The 19,486-nt window shown below is 38.2% G+C and overlaps 1 protein-coding gene across 1 annotated transcript; it reads left to right on the top strand.

Annotated features, from left to right (window-relative positions):
• Positions 1–259: 259 nt before the first annotated feature.
• On the top strand, positions 260–9,063 carry csgalnact2 (chondroitin sulfate N-acetylgalactosaminyltransferase 2). The gene is made up of 8 exons (XM_039662939.2): positions 260–399; positions 1,242–2,113; positions 2,284–2,500; positions 5,561–5,662; positions 6,817–6,998; positions 7,267–7,361; positions 7,449–7,530; positions 7,942–9,063. Exons 2-8 carry the CDS (start codon positions 1,462–1,464, stop codon positions 8,232–8,234), a joined length of 1,623 nt encoding a protein of 540 aa, XP_039518873.2. The 5' UTR covers positions 260–399; positions 1,242–1,461; the 3' UTR covers positions 8,235–9,063.
• The last annotated feature ends 10,423 nt before the right edge of the window (positions 9,064–19,486 follow it).

Raw genomic sequence — 19,486 nt, 5'->3', positions numbered from 1 at the left:
TGGGAAGATTTATTTAAATCAGACATAATAAAAGTTTTTCCTGACATATGCACAAAGTAGAGCAGCAGCACGAACACAAAATAAATACAACTAAAAAAGACATGAAATGCAACTAAATGGGAAGTATGTTGATTTTCTTTCAAAGCAGACTTTCGAAAATGTCCAAGTTATGGGTTATATCATAGTTTTCAACAATTTGTAAAACATCTAAAGACGACATTCTGGCTTTTATTTTGAAATTCTGCGACTCATACCGGAAGGAACACGCTTCCCTTTTTTCATTGCCCCCGTGGCGTTGTGTTCCCAATGTTCCCACATTTATTATGCTCGGTATTCTATTGAACAGTTGCACGAAGAAGAAGCAGTTACCGACACCCACATACAATCACAACCGCCGAGGTAAGTGTTGCACATTTCCGTGTTTGTTTCATCCAAGAAAACAACTGCAACATCGATGTTTCTTCCGCAAATTAGTAAGTTAGATATTTGCCATTATGTCTTTTCATCATAATTATTGATCAATCAGCCAGATGTTTCCATATGCGCATAAAAACTGTTTCCTTGTGGATTTATAAACAAACTTAATATTATTCAGTCTTGGGTGTTTTTTTATGTTAAAGTGTAAACATACATTGCGCTATATATAGTTGTTTGCTGTAAATATGAATAGTTTTATACAGTGTATGGAGCTATTCGGCAAGAAAAGAAAAGAAAACAAAGATGGGTTGATCAGGAATCCGCTTATTACACGGCTGATGAAAACATTGATAATATTAATTATTAAATATAAATTAATATTATAATTAATTATATTATAAATAATTAATATTAAATATTAATTATTAAATTATTATTGTTGATATATTTACGTTTTTATTGTCTTATTTTTGAATCTAAATTTTTATTCGCTTAAATTATACTCCATTTCTTCGTAGACAACAATCTAATACTCGCCTAGCAACAGTTTTACAATAGCACATGTTACTTTTGTTTGTGTGTGTGTGTGTGTGTGTGTGTGTGTGTGTGTGTGTGTGTGTGTGTGGATATTCGTTTTATATAAATTACGTTTTAATAAAAATGTATATCATTCATATTTTTTATGTGGAGTAACTTTTTTTTAAAACAAGGGACTGTAGGCTGTTCTATTCTTTTATATATAGTTTTTTGTTTTGAATATTTCTTGTCTGGTCTAAATACTGAATAGAAAATATATGTTTTTCATGATTTGAATCTCTTTTTAGATGTAGTGTTTCTCTGAACGGAGGAATATTGTGCAAGCAGGATGACAGTGCGTCAACGGTACATTCACACATCTCTGAGGAATCTGAGCATGATTGACGTGCTGTAGTGTGAGAGGAGCAAGATTACAAGAGAAATGTGACACTAGCACACTTCCTCTGCTTTGCTTGGAAATGGATTAATGTGAAAGTGGCTGGTAAAGAGCACCCTGCCTCTCAGATTATGCCCAGACGGGGGCTTCCTCTGCAGGGGCGGGCGCGCTGGCTTCTACTAGGTATATTTTTGATCCTGGTGCTGCTGCTCTTTGCTTACCTCCTGGAGTGCACACCGCCTACTGATGTGGGTCAGGTGCTGCCTGGCCTGGGAGGAGATCCTTATGGGAAGGAGTATTACCAGGCCCTCCTGCAGGAGCAGGAAGAGCGACATCTCAGCCGAGCGGCCAGCCTCAAGAGGCAGATTGCGCAGCTCAAACAAGAACTCCAAGAGATGAGCGAGAAACTGAGGGTACTTCAAAAAAAAAAGGAGGGCCTGGGCCCACAGAGCCTGATCGATGGAAGAGATCAAGAGCCGAGTGACCTCTTGGAGTACCTACACTCGCAAATCGACAAGGCGGAGGTGAATACGGGAGCGAGGCTACCGAGCGAGTACGCCCTTGTGCCCTTTGAGAGCTTCACCTCCACGAAGGTGTACCAGCTGGAGATGGGCCTGACACGCCATCCCGAGGAGAAGCCTGTGCGGAAGGACCGGAGGGATGAGTTGGTGGAGGTGATAGAAGCGGGTTTGGAAATTCTTAATAACCCCGAAGACGATGACGGACAGGAGGACAACATCCCCATGCAGCGGCAGATGTTCACCGATAGCCATTTTTTTGAAGGTATGAGCTGTTCAGATGAAGTATACTACTTAACGTACCGTGTGTTCAGGGTTTGTGTGTACTTAACAGTGTTTATTTGTATTTGAGGATGATAAAGGTGGTGTGAACTTTGCACAGCACAAAATATTCAGTAACTCTAGCTGCTTTTGTGTACTTGCTATTCTTGGCAGGACTCTACAGGACCGAAAGGGACAAAGGCACACTGTATGAGCTCTACTTCGCTAAAGAGAATTCCCACGAGTACCGTCACGTCACCCTCTTCCGTTCATTTGGGCCTCTCATGAAAGTGAGGAGCACGTCTGTAGACACCGCCAGCACCATCATTAACATCATAGTGCCGTTGTCAGGCCGCACTGAAGTCTTTGTTCAGTTTTTGCACAACTTCAGGTGAGAAGGTCAATGTGGAAGATTGCAGGAAGTTTGCTCATGTAAACTTATAGAGTGCTGCAGTGATGACGCATTTAGTTAGCATCACCCTCTGGTTTTTAAACAAAAACCCAATAGAATTTTTTCCATTGGCTTTTGGATTGTTGTAGAAAATAAGCCCTTTGACAAAGACAAGTTTATGATTCTTACACGTTTTCTTCATCATGATAATCTTCAGAAATGCACATAAATACAAATGACAGAAGTAAAAGAATACACCTTAGTCGTTTGCAAAATCGTGATTATGAACTCGATTTTAAGGCTGTAAAAGCGCAATAGTGAGTAGATAATAGTGTTTTGAAAAACTGGTTAAAAAAGTCATACTCACAAAAACAGAGAATCTCCTAGATCCACTACAGTTCGCTTATAGGGCCAAGCGAGGGGTAGATGATGCCCCTACTACCCTGTTAAACTTACTATTCAAACACCTTGACGGTAGTAAAACACACGCAAGAATTTTATTTGTTACAATCCAACCACATATTTTAGTTGATAAGCTCTTAAAGAACTTTGACCTTGATTTTATTATCGTGGGATGGATTCTTGATTTTATAACCGACAGGACTCAGAGAGTGAGGGTGAATGGTTGCTTGTCTGAGGAGAGCCAGCATGAAAATAGATACATATTAAAATTTGCTGATGATTCTGCTATTGTCAGTCTCCTCTCTAATGAGGAAAGCGAAACGATCATGGTCCTGTTGTGGATGATTTTGCACTCTGGTGTGATGGGGCATTCCTGCAACTAAATGTTGAAAAGACCAAGGATATGCAGATTGATTTTAGGCGTGAGTCATCAAATCCACAGTCCACTATTATAAATGGGAAGACCGTGGAATTCGTTGAAACATACAAGTATCTAGGCAGTTTTATCGGCAATAAGTTAAATTTTAATGCGAACACTGAAATGCTTTGCAAAAGAGGCCAACAAAGACTGTTTTGTCTTCGCAAACTTTCAAAATTTCGTCTCGATAAGACTCTCATGACCCTTTTTTATAAATCATACATTGAGTCTGTTTTAACATTTTCATTAATTTGCTGGTATGGTAGTCTCACTGTCAAGGCCAAAACTGCTCTTTCCAATATAGTGAAGGTCACTATATTGACCTGACCTGACCTGTATGATAGACAGGTAGTTAGGAAGGCCAACGTAGTTATCTCTGATAGCTCCCACCCCCTTCATTCTGAGTTCCAGATATTGCCTCCCGGGTCTCGATATAGATTACCTCCAGTGAAGAATAACAGATACAAGCATTCATTCGTCCCGAGAGCCATCTTGTTCATTAACTCAGTCCGTAGGAGCAGACAGACTATAGCTATTAAATAGTGATGGGGTGATTATTATTATCATATGTATAGTATTGCTTGATTTTGATGATGTTGTTGTTGGAATGGGGATGGTTATGGAAATGTTGCTATATTATGAATTGTTAGATGTTATTTTAAAAATGGTTTTACTAGTCATATTTATTTTATACAATACTCTGATTTTTATACTCGGGGCCTGTTATATTAAGTGTTTTTTTTTATTTATTTTTTTTATGTGTGTGTTTTGTCTGTGCATTTGTGACAGTTCTGTGCTTATCTTGCTGCAAATCCAATTGCCCTATGGGGACAAATAAAGTCTAAAGTCTAAAGATATACTGTTGAACAGTATATTAGTTATATTGTTCGGCTGATAATGTTTAACCCAACAACCTATGTAGTCCGGTTTAGCCTCTTGTTAGCAACTGGATTTCAAGACAAGGAAAAAAAATGTTGTTTTTTTTTGTTTTTTTGGTATGAGTGGTGTATTACTCATTTCATAGACATGTGTATACCTAGATTGCAGATGCCATCTTGGAACAGTCAGCGTGTTGTAACTCACAGTAATAATCAATAATTCCACAATATTTCACAGCTTTTGATAGTCAAACGACCGAGATTTAAATTCCAGAAGAAATGGGATAACCTTTCACAGGTGAGATTGTTTTGGGTTGTATTTTTAAATCAAGTTCAACTCAATAATACAGGTTTTTACTATGGTACTTTTTAATGTCTTGTTAGATGACTGCATTGTCTTGTATTGGGTTAGTTTTGCAAAATCATCTGCTGAAGTTTATTGCAGATTCAAACGTGTCTAACGGTTGGTTGCAGAAGTTCAGGCAACAGCCAGCTTTGACTGTTCCAATATGGCGGACGGCATATGTATAGACCATTTCACAAGATGTAAACAACACTGGTCCAGAAGCACTTCCTGTTTCAGTTTGTAACTGTTTTCTTTATTTCACATGTGAAGAAAACATCTTAAAGATGTTTGTTTAACTTTTTGATTCAGTTTTAAATGTTCTGTTGGTTGTATTTTATCCCAGCTTTTATGTAGTGTTAAAAAACTGAAACAGGAAGTGCTTCTGGACCAGTGTTGTTTACATCTTGTGAAATGGTCTATACAGGCCCTTAGAAACAGCCACAAATGAGGCATCTGTATATATATTTTTTGACTGATTTATTTTATGTCTTAGATTAAAATGTAAAAATATCTTGATCTTGTGTTCACGAACACTTGAGGATGATGGAACCGGAAGAGTTTTAAAAGTGTTTTAGCCTACAAATAGCGTAATTCATAGACCATAAGATCCATTGTTCATTGTCAATAGTGATTTATGAAGCACTGATGACACAGAACTCTAATCCAAGTAGCTTTCTGATAGTCAACACGATGAATTCACTTGACTAACTTCAACCTGCTAAGTTTTTTTGGGAATGTGCAAAATGTTTTGCCCTCATGCACACAAAACTCTCTATCATGTGGATTCCTATTAAAATGACTGGATTTTAAACAAAATTTCACCAAGCATGCAAAAGAGATTCTGGGAATGTGTGTGTCAGCGTGTTTTTGTGTGCTGCAAACCATATGGCTGTAGCTTCTAAAGATGTGTGGAATGCAGCCAGATTACGCAGTTTTACAAGGGAATGGTTTCCAGTACAGTTTTCTTTTTGGTAGTTTTGGAAATGTTGTGATCAGATGGTGTTTTCTGTGTGCAGGGAGGTTTGTGTACAGCAGGATAAACGAGTGCATCTCACAGTGGTGTATTTTGGTCAGGCGGGCTTGCAGGAGGTGAAGGCGTCTCTGAGGAAAATGTCCAGGTTTGAGCTTTGCAAATGTTTTGTGATATTGCACTGATCCTAAATGGAGGAAACCCAAGGAAAAGGAATTTGCTGTTTACCCATTTTAATGGGGGCAGTAAAACTCTTAAAGTAATTCAAATCGTCTTTACACTACCATTGAAAAAAAAAAAGTCTAAGATTTTTATTGGCCGCGCAATATATTGCAAATATGCATATATGCATATTAACTACAATAACGGGGGTTGAACAAATGTCTAAAAAAATGACTAAAATAACTTTTGTAGCTTTAATAAGAATCAGTATATATTTAATTCATGCAATGAAGACTAAGCAGTGTTTTATATCTACATTTGATTATTCAGTTTCTGTTACGTAAACCTAATGTAGGCCTACCTGAAACCTAAACCTCCTGGTTACATTCATGTTAAAATGACACTTATGATGCAGTAAAACATTGCTGTTCACTTTCAGAAGTTGAAGTGATGCTTTCTTTTGACAAAAAGAATGTGAAAAAAATGTAAGTTGGTTATATAATTTAAGTTTAATTTACACACTTTAAGCATCATATAGTATTTTTCTTCAATATCGTGCAGCCCCAGAAAGAAATGATGTTTTATTCAGCGAAGATGCATTGAGTGGATCAGTAGTGACGCTAAAGACATTCATAACATTACAAAAGATTTCTACTACAAATAGATGCTGTGCTTTTGAATTTTTTTAAATAATCCTAAAAATATACTGTATACCGTGGTTGCCACAAAAATATTTAGCAGAACAACTGCTTTCATGAATATCACAAATAAGTAATGTTTCTTGAGCAGCAAATCAGAATATTTGAATGATTTCTGAAGGATCATGTGACACTGAAGACAGTAATTAGGCTGAAAATTCAGCTTTGCCATCACAGGAATACATGACATTTTAAAATATATTAACATCGAAAACAGTTCATTTTACAGTTTTTCTTATTTTTTTATTATCTAATAAATATGGTCATGGTGAGCAAATAGACTTTTTGTTTTCAAAAAAATTATATCAACCCCAAACTTCTAAACGGTAGTGTGTGATGGTAAAGATTGTAAACGCATGTTATTACCCAGTATGGTTGGTATAAATCTTCTATGCCTCTTCTAAGCCTTTTGTTTCCTACTGTTATTCATGATCCTTTCCAGTGAGGAGAACTTCAGTAACTACACTCTGATCCCAGTGGATGAGGAGTTTTCGCGGGGCCGTGGTCTTGACATTGGAGCTCACGCATGGGAAAAAGGGGGTGACGTGTTGATGTTCTTCTGTGACGTTGACATCTACTTCACACTGGAATTTCTTAGTACCTGTCGTCTCAATACAGCTTCAGGTTTGTCATCTCAACTATCATTTTATATCTGAAAATTACAAATTATTAGAAAAAACATCCATATTTCTCCAATTTTGGATTCGTTTGATTGTACTAAATGATGCATGTACTTTCAGTTTGTTTTCTAAGCAGTAATAAACAGTGATAATATGATATGTAGCAAGTAAATTAATGGCATTTTTTAATTGCATGGTTAACAGAACTGTACAAGAATCATTCGTGTACTAAAAATATAATAAAAATATATTAATACAAATCTCCTTTGCAGGAAAACGTGTTTTCTATCCGGTGGTTTTCAGTTTGTACAATCCAGCTATAGTTTATGGAAATCTTGAATTTCCACCCCCAATTGAGAGTCAGCTGGTATGTAACCAAGATATTTTATTTTTTTTGAACGTATGGCTTTCTTGTGATTCAAAAGAAAACAAGACAATTGTATGCCATTTATAGATTCATAAAAAAGATGCTGGATTCTGGAGGGATTTTGGATTTGGCATGACTTGTCAGTATCGTTCTGACTTCCTTAGCATTGGTAAGTTAATAACTTATATATATATATATATATATATATATATATATATATATATATACATAGATAACAATTTTCAACATCATTACTACAGTCTTCAGAAATCATTCTAATATGCTGAGTCAATAATAATAGGAACTGTTTCTTGAGGAGCAAATCAGCCAGGATCATGTGACAGCTTTGCCATCACAGGAATAAATACAAGTTTAAAGTGTTTTTAAATGGAAAACAATTAGTTTAAATTATAATATTATTTCACAATATTGCTGTTTTTACTATATTTTTGGAGAAAAAAAATCCTTCAAAAACGAATGCACGTGTGAGACTACTAGTGCATCTGATACATGAAATTACAATAAAAAGATAATTTGCTTTAATCATATAAATAAACTCCCATTTTTTTTTGTTTTCTAGGAGGATTTGATCTGGAAGTGAAAGGCTGGGGTGTAGAAGATGTGCACTTGTACAGGAAGTACCTACGGAGTGAACATATTGTGATCCGGACCCCTGTGTCGGGCCTCTTCCACCTGTGGCACGAGAAGCTGTGCGCAGACGAGCTGACCCCGGAACAGTACCGCATGTGCATCCAGTCCAAGGCCATGAATGAGGCGTCACACTCTCATCTGGGCATGCTTGTGTTCAGGGAGGAGATTGAGACTCACCTTCGAAAGCAGGCCTACAAAACTCAGAGCAAACCAGCTGAATGAATCAACAATGCAGCGAGGAGCACACAGCAATGAAGATATGAGTCAAAATGTTTCGTTTTCTTGTATCATTTGAACTGAAGTTACATAAAAAATGATCTGGGATTTTCAAAAGACTTTGACAACAAAGAAGACTAAGTGTCTGGTATAGTTGAGAGGTACTGAAGAAATTGTATGGGCCTCATTGAAGTCAACAGCTTGCATAAATGTTTTATACAAATGATTTGCACTGTTCTGCTCATGATTTATAAATAATTGCCATTGAGAAGACATGTAAAGAGCATTCCTTTTGTTTTTTTTATTTTGCCCTTAATTGACAGCTATTAGTTTCTATTTTATTTCTAGTGGTGTCAAATAGATTAATTGTGATTAATCACATCTAACGTTAAAGTTTGTAAATATCATTCGTGTGTTTGCACACAAACTTTTGATTAATCGATTTGACAGAACTGATTATTTCTGTTGAAAATCAGTGCACTGTGATAAAATAGAGATGTGTTGCTAAAAGGGACAATCATCCACATGTGGATGTAGTTCAACTTGCCATGCTGGATTTGTACTGTTGGTCATGTTTCTGCTGGAACAGCAGACTTTTCCCCAAGTCTTCCATGTCTTTGCTGTGTGAGATAGCATGGACCTGATATGCATTTTGATGCATGTGTCAAACTTTTATTTTGCACCATGTGTGAGGACACTGGTCAGTGCTGTAGTGTTGTCTGTCAGGAGGGTAAACAGGATCTAAATGCTTTGGCTTCTGCAACCACTTTGAAGACGAATCTGCGGTATATACGTAGTCAATGTTGAGGTATTAAAAAAACTGAATTACCTACAATCTGTTGAGGACATTATGTATTAATTCCATTGGCAGGTAGATTGAAAATAACCTTTGCTATCTATTAGAAAGCCTCAAAATGACCAGGATGTTGAATTCCATTTTCTAAAGCAAATAAAAGAAATACAACAAGCTATCTTTAATGTTTGTCTCCAAATAATAAACCATGAAGGTGTGATTAGATTTTAATGCTTGATCGAAATCAATAGAAACTCTTTTAGGATTTATGGGAAATGATAAAGCAGTGTAAACCATGACAGGGTGGCTACAGGTATAAACATTTTAATTTTAAGACTTTTTAATACCATTTCTAAATTAAATTTAACACCAGACTTACGATGGAAATATAAATTAAAAATATACAGTAATATTTCCAAGTAAACACACTGTTCAAAAATATGGTGAAATGACAATAATCAAGTGTCAGTTCCATACGTGCAGTCGCCTGTGGTGGAGTACAGTGGAGTGAAAAGAAAGATAGAAGGCATTTTTATAAATGTCTTAAAAATAATAAAGTATATTAATAAAGGCTTAGATTTCATTTACTAATAAAAGCATAGAACCAGTTTATTTGTAGTGTACTGATAATAGTTTCATATAATTAGTTTGTTAATTAAACTAATAATTATAAATAATTGATTTCCGTATAAAATAATACTACAAACACTTAAAAATAAACAGATTAGTGCCCTGTTTTGAGGACAAGAAAAGAAAACCAATGCGGTATGATGAATGTCCAAAAGATGGAACTCTGTAATGGCCACCTAGTGTTCAGTAGTGTTCATGACATGTTGATATTTTGACATGACATTGTCGAAATTTTGGAGCCACCCCTCGCTGCAGCCTGTAGCACGATGACGTAGCTGGATGGTCCAATACGTAGTGGATGGATGTGTGTTTTGGTGACGTCATTTACGCATGCGCAGTGCCGATCTCTGATTAGAATTCGAATGCATGGGTTTTAAGTGATATGTAAGCTCAATATTTTACTGAGATGATGTTCAAACTGTGTAGTATAATACTGTTAAATAATTATAAGTAATTATTGATGAATAAGTAAGGAAAATGCTAAAATAATAACAGCATGGGGAAAATAAATCTTGTAATAATAAACTCGCATTTATGTTATACATTCAGAATTGCGAGAAAAAAGGTCAGAATTCTGACTTTATAGTACACAATTGCGACTTTATTTCACGCAATTCTGTCTTTATAACAAGCGATTGAGGCTTTATTTCACCTAATTCTGTCTTTATAACATGCGATTGAGGCTTTATTTCACCTAATTCTGTCTTTATAACATGCGATTGAGGCTTTATTTCACCTAATTCTGTCTTTATAACATGCGATTAATGCTTTATTTCAGCTAATTCTGTCTTTATAACATGCGATTGAGGCTTTATTTCACCTAATTCTGTCTTTATAACATGCGATTGAGGCTTTATTTCACCTAATTCTGTCTTTATAACATGCGATTGAGGCTTTATTTCACCTAATTCTGTCTTTATAACATGCGATTGAGGCTTTATTTCACCCAATTCTGTCCTTATAACAAGCGATTGAGGCTTTATTTCACCTAATTCTGTCTTTATAACATGCGATTTAGGCTTTATTTCAGCTAATTCTGTCTTTATAACATGCGATTGAGGCTTTATTTCACCTAATTCTGTCTTTATAACATGCGATTGAGGCTTTATTTCAGCTAATTCTGTCTTTATAACATGCGATTGAGGCTTTATTTCACCTAATTCTGTCTTTATAACATGCGATTGAGGCTTTATTTCACCTAATTCTGTCTTTATAACATGCGATTGAGGCTTTATTTCACCTAATTCTGTCTTTATAACATGCGATTGAGGCTTTATTTCACCTAATTCTTTCTCTATAACATGCGATTAATGCTTTTTTTCACCTAATTCTGTCTTTATAACATGCGATTGAGGCTTTATTTCACGCAATTCTGACTTTATATCTCACAATTCTGAGAAATAATGTCTGCGAAAAAGTAGCCTATACTCGCAATTGTAAGGAAAAAGTCGCAATTATTATAAAAAAAAAGTTTTATTCTGAAAGCTCTGAAAATAAGAGCTTCGCTCGTGACTTAAATGTATTCTTGGAAGATCAACGATTGTTCACCAACTCTCTAGGCCTATGAATTCTTAATGTGCATGTGCCATCAGCGTTTATCACAGGATCGCGTTTAAAGTCTGTTTAGAGAGAACGGTGTCATCCCCTAATTTAATAACCAATTATCATTTCGACAGAATCAAAACTAACTAGCTGTAAAATAACATTATTCATGAACCGCTATAAAGCAAAAACAATCTGTTACATTAAATTAAAGCTGCTTTGAAACAATCTAAATTGTTAAAAGCGATATATAAATCAAGATGACTTGACTTGACTAGTGCGCATGCGCGCGTTACAGGGTCCAACACGTATTGGACCATCCAGCTACGTCATCGTGCTACAGGCTGCAGCGAGGACCTCTTGAAATTTTGAGTGTCTCTGATCTTTTTGAATCTCTGGATTCGGATAGAGGGCCATGGGACTTAGACCTGAGTGCAAAAATGGAGACTCTAGACCCTTCCAGAGCTGAGACATTGAGATATTTATAATGGCAAAAATGCTACGTGGGATCTCAATATCTCAGCTCTGGAAGGGTCTAGAGCCTCCATTTTTTCAATCAAGTCTAAGTCTCATGGACCTCTATCAGAATACAGAGTTTTGAGAAGATTGGAGAAACTTAATTTCTCGCCCCGAAAAAAAAACAAAAACGAAAGGGGTACCACTGTCGGTTTTTTTTTTTTTTGGTCGAAATTTTGAGTTTCTCTGATCTTCTTGAAACTCTGGATTCTGATAGAGGGCCATGAGACTTAGACCTGACTGCAAAAATGGAGACTCTAGACCCTTCCAGAGCTGAGATATGTTAAAGGATGTATAGGCCAAACCAGGTGTTATCAGAATCCCGATATTGACATGGATCCATCACAACATGTCTTCATATTAGGGACTGAAGTGAGTGTTGGCAGTCAGATGCTGGAGTAGTGGAGGAGCGGATGAGAAGAGGACACAATCAGCGCCAACACGCACTCATCCACATAAACACTAATGGGCTTATTACACACAGCACTGATCTGGCACTGCACTACTGTGTACTAGACCAGACAGCAGGTGCACACACACAAACACACGCACACACACCCTCACACACACACACCACAGTCAGTGTGTGAATCTCAACAAAACCAGATCTTGGTCACACTTCACCCCAAAATATAAAGCAGGAAATATAAAGACTTAGACCTGAGTGCAAAAATGGAGGCTCTAGATCCTTCCAGAGCTGAGATATTGAGATATTTATAATGGCATAAATGCTACATGGGATCTCAATATCTCTGCTCTGGAAGGGTCTAGAGCCTCCATTTTTGCACTCAAGTCTAAGTCTCATGGCCCTCTATCGGAATCCAGAGTTTTCAGAAGATTGGAGAAACTTAATTTTTCGCCCAAAAAAAAAAAAACGAAAGGGGTACCACTGTCGTTTTTTTTTCGGGCCGAATTTTTGAGTTTCGATATCTCAGCTCTGGAAGGGGCTAGAGCCTCCATTTTTGCACTCAGGTCTAAGTCTCATGGCCCTCTATCGGAATCCAGAGTTTTGAGAAGATTGGAGAAACTTAATTTTTCGCCCAAAAAAAAAAAACGTAAGGGGTACCACTGTCGTTTTTTTTTCGGGCCGAATTTTTGAGTTTCGATATCTCAGCTCTGGAAGGGTCTATAGCCTCCATTTTTGCACTCAGGTCTAAGTCTCATGGCCCTCTATCAGAATCCAGAGTTTTGAGAAGATTGGAGAAGCTTAATTTTTCGCCCGAAAAAAAAAAACGTAAGGGGTACCACTGTCGTTTTTTTTTTTTGGGCCAAATTTTTGAGTTTCGATATCTCAGCTCTGGAATGGGCTAGAGCCTCCATTTTTGCACTCAGGTCTAAGTCTCATGGCCCTCTATCAGAATCCAGAGTTTTGAGAAGATTGGAGAAACTTAATTTTTCGCCCAAAAAAAAAAAAACGAAAGGGGTACCACTGTCGTTTTTTTTTTTCGGGCCGAATTTTTGAGTTTCGATATCTCAGCTCTGGAAGGGTCTAGAGACTCAATTTTTGCACTCAGATCTAAGTCTCATGGCCCTCTATCAGAATCCAGAGTTTTGAGAAGATTGGAGAAACTTAATTTTTCGCCCGAAAAAAAAAAACGAAAGGGGTACCACTGTCGTTTTTTTTTTCTGGCCGAATTTTTGAGTTTCGATATCTCAGCTCTGGGAGGGTCTAGAGCCTCCATTTTTGCACTCAGGTCTAAGTCTCATGGCCCTCTATCAGAATCCAGAGTTTTGAGAAGATTGGAGAAACTTAATTTTTCGCCCAAAAAAAAAACGAAAGGGGTACCACTGTCGTTTTTTTTTTCGGGCCGAATTTTTGAGTTTCGATATCTCAGCTCTGGAAGGGTCTAGAGCCTCCATTTTTGCACTCAGTTCTAAGTCTCATGGCCCTCTATCAGAATCCAGAGTTTTGAGAAGATTGGAGAAACTTAATTTTTCGCCCCAAAAAAAAAACGTAAGGGGTACCACTGTGGGTTTTTTTTTCGGGCCGAATTTTTGAGTTTCGATATCTCAGCTCTGGAAGGGGCTAGAGCCTCCATTTTTGCACTCAGGTCTAAGTCTCATGGCCCTCTATCAGATTCCAGTGTTTTGAGAAGATTGGAGAAACTTAATTTTTCGCCCAAAAAAAAAAAAACGTAAGAGGTACCACTGTCGGTTTTTTTTTTTTTCGGGTCAAATTTTTGAGTTTCGATATCTCAGCTCTGGAAGGGGCTAGAGCCTCCATTTTTGCACTCAGGTCTAAGTCTCATGGCCCTCTATCGGAATCCAGAGTTTTTAGAAGATTGGAGAAACTTAATTTTTCGCCCAAAAAAAAAAAAAAAACGAAAGGGGTACCACTGTCGTTTTTTTTTCGGGCCGAATTTTTGAGTTTCGATATCTCAGCTCTGGAAGGGGCTAGAGCCTCCATTTTTGCACTCAGGTCTAAGTCTCATGGCCCTCTATCGGAATCCAGAGTTTTGAGAAGATTGTAGAAACTTAATTTTTTCGTCCAAAAAAAAAAAAAACGTAAGGGGTACCACTGTCGTTTTTTTTTTCGGGCCGAATTTTTGAGTTTCGATATCTCAGCTCTGGAAGGGTCTAGAGACTCAATTTTTGCACTCAGGTCTAAGTCTCATGGCCCTCTATCGGAATCCAGAGTTTTGAGAAGATTGTAGAAACTTAATTTTTCGCCCGAAAAAAAAAACGAAAGGGGTACGTACCACTGTCGTTTTTTTTTCGGGCCGAATTTTTGAGTTTCGATATCTCAGCTCTGGAAGGGTCTAGAGCCTCCATTTTTGCACTCAGGTCTAAGTCTAATGGCCCTCTATCAGAATCCAGAGTTTTGAGAAGATTGGAGAAACTTAATTTTTCGCCCGGAAAAAAAAAACGTAAGGGGTACCACTGTCGTTTTTTTTTTTGGGCCGAATTTTTGAGTTTCGATATCTTAACTCTGGAAGGGGCTAGAGCCTCCATTTTTGCACTAAGGTCTAAGTCTCATGGCCCTCTATCAGAACCCAGAGGTTTGAGAAGATTGGAGAAACTTAATTTTTCGCCCCCCAAAAAAAACGTAAGGGGTACCACTGTCGTTTTTTTTTTGGGCCGAATTTTTGAGTTTCGATATCTCAGCTCTGGAAGGGTCTAGAGCCTCCATTTTTGCACTCAGGTCTAAGTCTCATGGCCCTCTATCAGAACCCAGAGGTTTGAGAAGATTGGAGAAACTTAATTTTTCGCCCCCCAAAAAAAACGTAAGGGGTACCACTGTCGTTTTTTTTTTGGGCCGAATTTTTGAGTTTCGATATCTCAGCTCTGGAATGGGCTAGAGCCTCCATTTTTGCACTCAGGTCTAAGTCTCATGGCCCTCTATCAGAATCCAGAGTTTTGAGAAGATTGGAGAAACTTAATTTTTCGCCCCAAAAAAAAAAACGAAAGGGGTACCACTGTGGTTTTTTTTTTCGGGCCGAATTTTTGAGTTTCGATATCTCAGCTCTGGAAAGGTCTAGAGCCTCCATTTTTGCACTCAGTTCTAAGTCTCATGGCCCTCTATCAGAATCCAGAGTTTTCAGAAGATTGGAGAAACTTAATTTTTCGCCCAAAAAAAAAAAACGAAAGGGGTACCACTGTCTTTTTTTTTTCGGGCCGAATTTTTGAGTTTCGATATCTCAGCTCTGGAAGGGGCTAGAGCCTCCATTTTTGCACTCAGGTCTAAGTCTCATGGCCCTCTATCGGAATCCAGAGTTTTGAGAAGATTGGAGAAACTTAATTTTTCGCCCGAAAAAAAAAAACGTAAGGGGTACCACTGTCGTTTTTTTTTTTTGGGCCGAATTTTTGAGTTTCGATATTTCAGCTCTGGAAGGGGCTAGAGCCTCCATTTTTGCACTCAGTTCTAAGTCTCATGGCCCTCTATCGGAATCCAGAGTTTTCAGAAGATTGGAGAAACTTAATTTTTCGCCCCAAAAAAAACCCGAAAGGGGTACCACTGTCGTTTTTTTTTCGGGTCGAATTTTTGAGTTTCGATATCTCATCTCTGGAAGGGGCTAGAGCCTCCATTTTTGCACTCAGGTCTAAGTCTCATGGCCCTCTATCGGAATCCAGAGTTTTGAGAAGATTGGAGAAACTTAATTTTTTGCCCGAAAAAAAAAAACCGTAAGGGGTACCACTGTCGTTTTTTTTTTTCGGGCCGAATTTTTGAGTTTCGATATCTCAGCTCTGGAAGGGTCTAAAGACTAAATTTTTGCACTCAGGTCTAAGTCTAATGGCCCTCTATCAGAATCCAGAGTTTTGAGAAGATTGGAGAAACTTAATTTTTCGCCCAAAAAAAAAAACGTAAGGGGTACCACTGTCGTTTTTTTTTTTTGGGCCGAATTTTTGAGTTTCGATATCTCAGCTCTGGAAGGGGCTAGAGCCTCCATTTTTGCACTCAGGTCTAAGTCTCATGGCCCTCTATCAGAATCCAGAGTTTTCAGAAAATTGGAGAAACTTAATTTTTCGCCCAAAAAAAAAAAACGAAAGGGGTACCACTGTCGTTTTTTTTTTCGGGCCGAATTTTTGAGTTTCGATATCTCAGCTCTGGAAGGGTCTAGAGCCTCCATTTTTGCACTCAGGTCTAAATCTCATGGCCCTCTATCAGAACCCAGAGGTTTGAGAAGATTGGAGAAACTTAATTTTTCGCCCCCCAAAAAAAACGTAAGGGGTACCACTGTCGTTTTTTTTTTGGGCCGAATTTTTGAGTTTCGATATCTCAGCTCTGGAATGGGCTAGAGCCTCCATTTTTGCACTCAGGTCTAAGTCTCATGGCCCTCTATCAGAATCCAGAGTTTTGAGAAGATTGGAGAAACTTAATTTTTCGCCCCAAAAAAAAAAACGAAAGGGGTACCACTGTGGTTTTTTTTTTCGGGCCGAATTTTTGAGTTTCGATATCTCAGCTCTGGAAAGGTCTAGAGCCTCCATTTTTGCACTCAGTTCTAAGTCTCATGGCCCTCTATCAGAATCCAGAGTTTTCAGAAGATTGGAGAAACTTAATTTTTCGCCCAAAAAAAAAAACGAAAGGGGTACCACTGTCTTTTTTTTTTCGGGCCGAATTTTTGAGTTTCGATATCTCAGCTCTGGAAGGGGCTAGAGCCTCCATTTTTGCACTCAGGTCTAAGTCTCATGGCCCTCTATCGGAATCCAGAGTTTTGAGAAGATTGGAGAAACTTAATTTTTCGCCCGAAAAAAAAAAACGTAAGGGGTACCACTGTCGTTTTTTTTTTTTGGGCCGAATTTTTGAGTTTCGATATTTCAGCTCTGGAAGGGGCTAGAGCCTCCATTTTTGCACTCAGTTCTAAGTCTCATGGCCCTCTATCGGAATCCAGAGTTTTCAGAAGATTGGAGAAACTTAATTTTTCGCCCCAAAAAAAACCCGAAAGGGGTACCACTGTCGTTTTTTTTTCGGGTCGAATTTTTGAGTTTCGATATCTCATCTCTGGAAGGGGCTAGAGCCTCCATTTTTGCACTCAGGTCTAAGTCTCATGGCCCTCTATCGGAATCCAGAGTTTTGAGAAGATTGGAGAAACTTAATTTTTTGCCCGAAAAAAAAAAACCGTAAGGGGTACCACTGTCGTTTTTTTTTTTCGGGCCGAATTTTTGAGTTTCGATATCTCAGCTCTGGAAGGGTCTAAAGACTCAATTTTTGCACTCAGGTCTAAGTCTAATGGCCCTCTATCAGAATCCAGAGTTTTGAGAAGATTGGAGAAACTTAATTTTTCGCCCAAAAAAAAAAACGTAAGGGGTACCACTGTCGTTTTTTTTTTTTGGGCCGAATTTTTGAGTTTCGATATCTCAGCTCTGGAAGGGGCTAGAGCCTCCATTTTTGCACTCAGGTCTAAGTCTCATGGCCCTCTATCAGAATCCAGAGTTTTCAGAAAATTGGAGAAACTTAATTTTTCGCCCAAAAAAAAAAAACGAAAGGGGTACCACTGTCGTTTTTTTTTCGGGCCGAATTTTTGAGTTTCGATATCTCAGCTCTGGAAGGGTCTAGAGCCTCCATTTTTGCACTCAGATCTAAATCTCATGGCCCTCTATCAGAATCCAGAGTTTTCAGAAGATTGGAGAAACTTAATTTTTCGCCCCAAAAAAAAAAACGAAAGGGGTACCACTGTCGTTTTTTTTTCGGGCCGAATTTTTGAGTTTCGATATCTCAGCTCTGGAAGGGTCTAGAGCCTCCATTTTTGCACTCAGGTCTAAGTCTCATAGCCCTCTATCAGAATCCAGAGTTTTCAGAAGATTGGAGAAACTTAATTTTACGCCCAAAAAAAAAAACGAAAGGGGTACCACTGTCGTTTTTTTTTCGGGCCGAATTTTTGAGTTTCAATATCTCAGCTCTGGAAGGGGCTAGAGCCTCCATTTTTGCACTCAGGTCTAAGTCTCATGGCCCTCTATCAGAATCCAGAGTTTTGAGAAGATTGGAGAAACTTAATTTTTCTCCCGGAAAAAAAAAAACGTAAGGGGTACCACTGTCGTTTTTTTTTTTGGGCCGAATTTTTGAGTTTCGATATCTTAACTCTGGAAGGGGCTAGAGCCTCCATTTTTGCGCTCAGGTCTAAGTCTCATGGCCCTCTATCAGAATCCATAGTTTTGAGAAGATTGGAGAAACTTAATTTTACGCCCAAAAAAAAACCCGAAAGGGGTACCACTGTCGTTTTTTTTTTCGGGCCGAATTTTTGAGTTTCGATATCTCAGCTCTGGAAGGGTCTAGAGCCTCCATTTTTGCACTAAGGTCTAAGTCTCATGGCCCTCTATCAGAACCCAGAGGTTTGAGAAGATTGGAGAAACTTAATTTTTCGCCCCCCAAAAAAAACGTAAGGGGTACCACTGTCGTTTTTTTTTTGGGCCAAATTTTTGAGTTTCGATATCTCAGCTCTGGAATGGGCTAGAGCCTCCATTTTTGCACTCAGGTCTAAGTCTCATGGCCCTCTATCAGAATCCAGAGTTTTGAGAAGATTGGAGAAACTTAATTTTTCGCCCCAAAAAAAAAAACGAAAGGGGTACCACTGTGGTTTTTTTTTCGGGCCGAATTTTTGAGTTTCGATATCTCAGCTCTGGAAAGGTCTAGAGCCTCCATTTTTGCACTCAGTTCTAAGTCTCATGGCCCTCTATCAGAATCCAGAGTTTTCAGAAGATTGGAGAAACTTAATTTTTCGCCCAAAAAAAAAAACGAAAGGGGTACCACTGTCTTTTTTTTTTCGGGCCGAATTTTTGAGTTTCGATATCTCAGCTCTGGAAGGGGCTAGAGCCTCCATTTTTGCACTCAGGTCTAAGTCTCATGGCCCTCTATCGGAATCCAGAGTTTTGAGAAGATTGGAGAAACTTAATTTTTCGCCCGAAAAAAAAAAACGTAAGGGGTACCACTGTCGTTTTTTTTTTTGGGCCGAATTTTTGAGTTTCGATATCTCAGCTCTGGAAGGGGCTAGAGCCTCCATTTTTGCACTCAGTTCTAAGTCTCATGGCCCTCTATCGGAATCCAGAGTTTTCAGAAGATTGGAGAAACTTAATTTTTCGCCCCAAAAAAAACCCGAAAGGGGTACCACTGTCGTTTTTTTTTCGGGTCGAATTTTTGAGTTTCGATATCTCATCTCTGGAAGGGGCTAGAGCCTCCATTTTTGCACTCAGGTCTAAGTCTCATGGCCCTCTATCGGAATCCAGAGTTTTGAGAAGATTGGAGAAACTTAATTTTTTGCCCGAAAAAAAAAAACCGTAAGGGGTACCACTGTCGTTTTTTTTTTGGGCCGAATTTTTGAGTTTCGATATCTCAGCTCTGGAA

Source organism: Pimephales promelas, chromosome 11, assembly GCF_988280905.1.
Source record: "Pimephales promelas chromosome 11, fPimPro1.hap1.1, whole genome shotgun sequence".
Lineage (NCBI taxonomy): Eukaryota > Metazoa > Chordata > Actinopteri > Cypriniformes > Leuciscidae > Pimephales > Pimephales promelas.
This window is presented reverse-complemented; position numbering and strand designations above follow the sequence as displayed.

What these genes read in the sequence shown, in the direction of transcription:
- csgalnact2 (XM_039662939.2), top strand. Translation starts at nt 1,462, where the DNA reads ATGCCCAGACGGGGGCTTCCTCTGCAGGGGCGGGCGCGCTGGCTTCTA. An exon ending in TCGTCTCAATACAGCTTCAG is followed by an intron (nt 6,999 to 7,266) that starts GTTTGTCATCTC and finishes TCTCCTTTGCAG; the next exon opens with GAAAACGTGTTTTCTATCCG. An exon ending in TTCTGACTTCCTTAGCATTG is followed by an intron (nt 7,531 to 7,941) that starts GTAAGTTAATAA and finishes TTTGTTTTCTAG; the next exon opens with GAGGATTTGATCTGGAAGTG.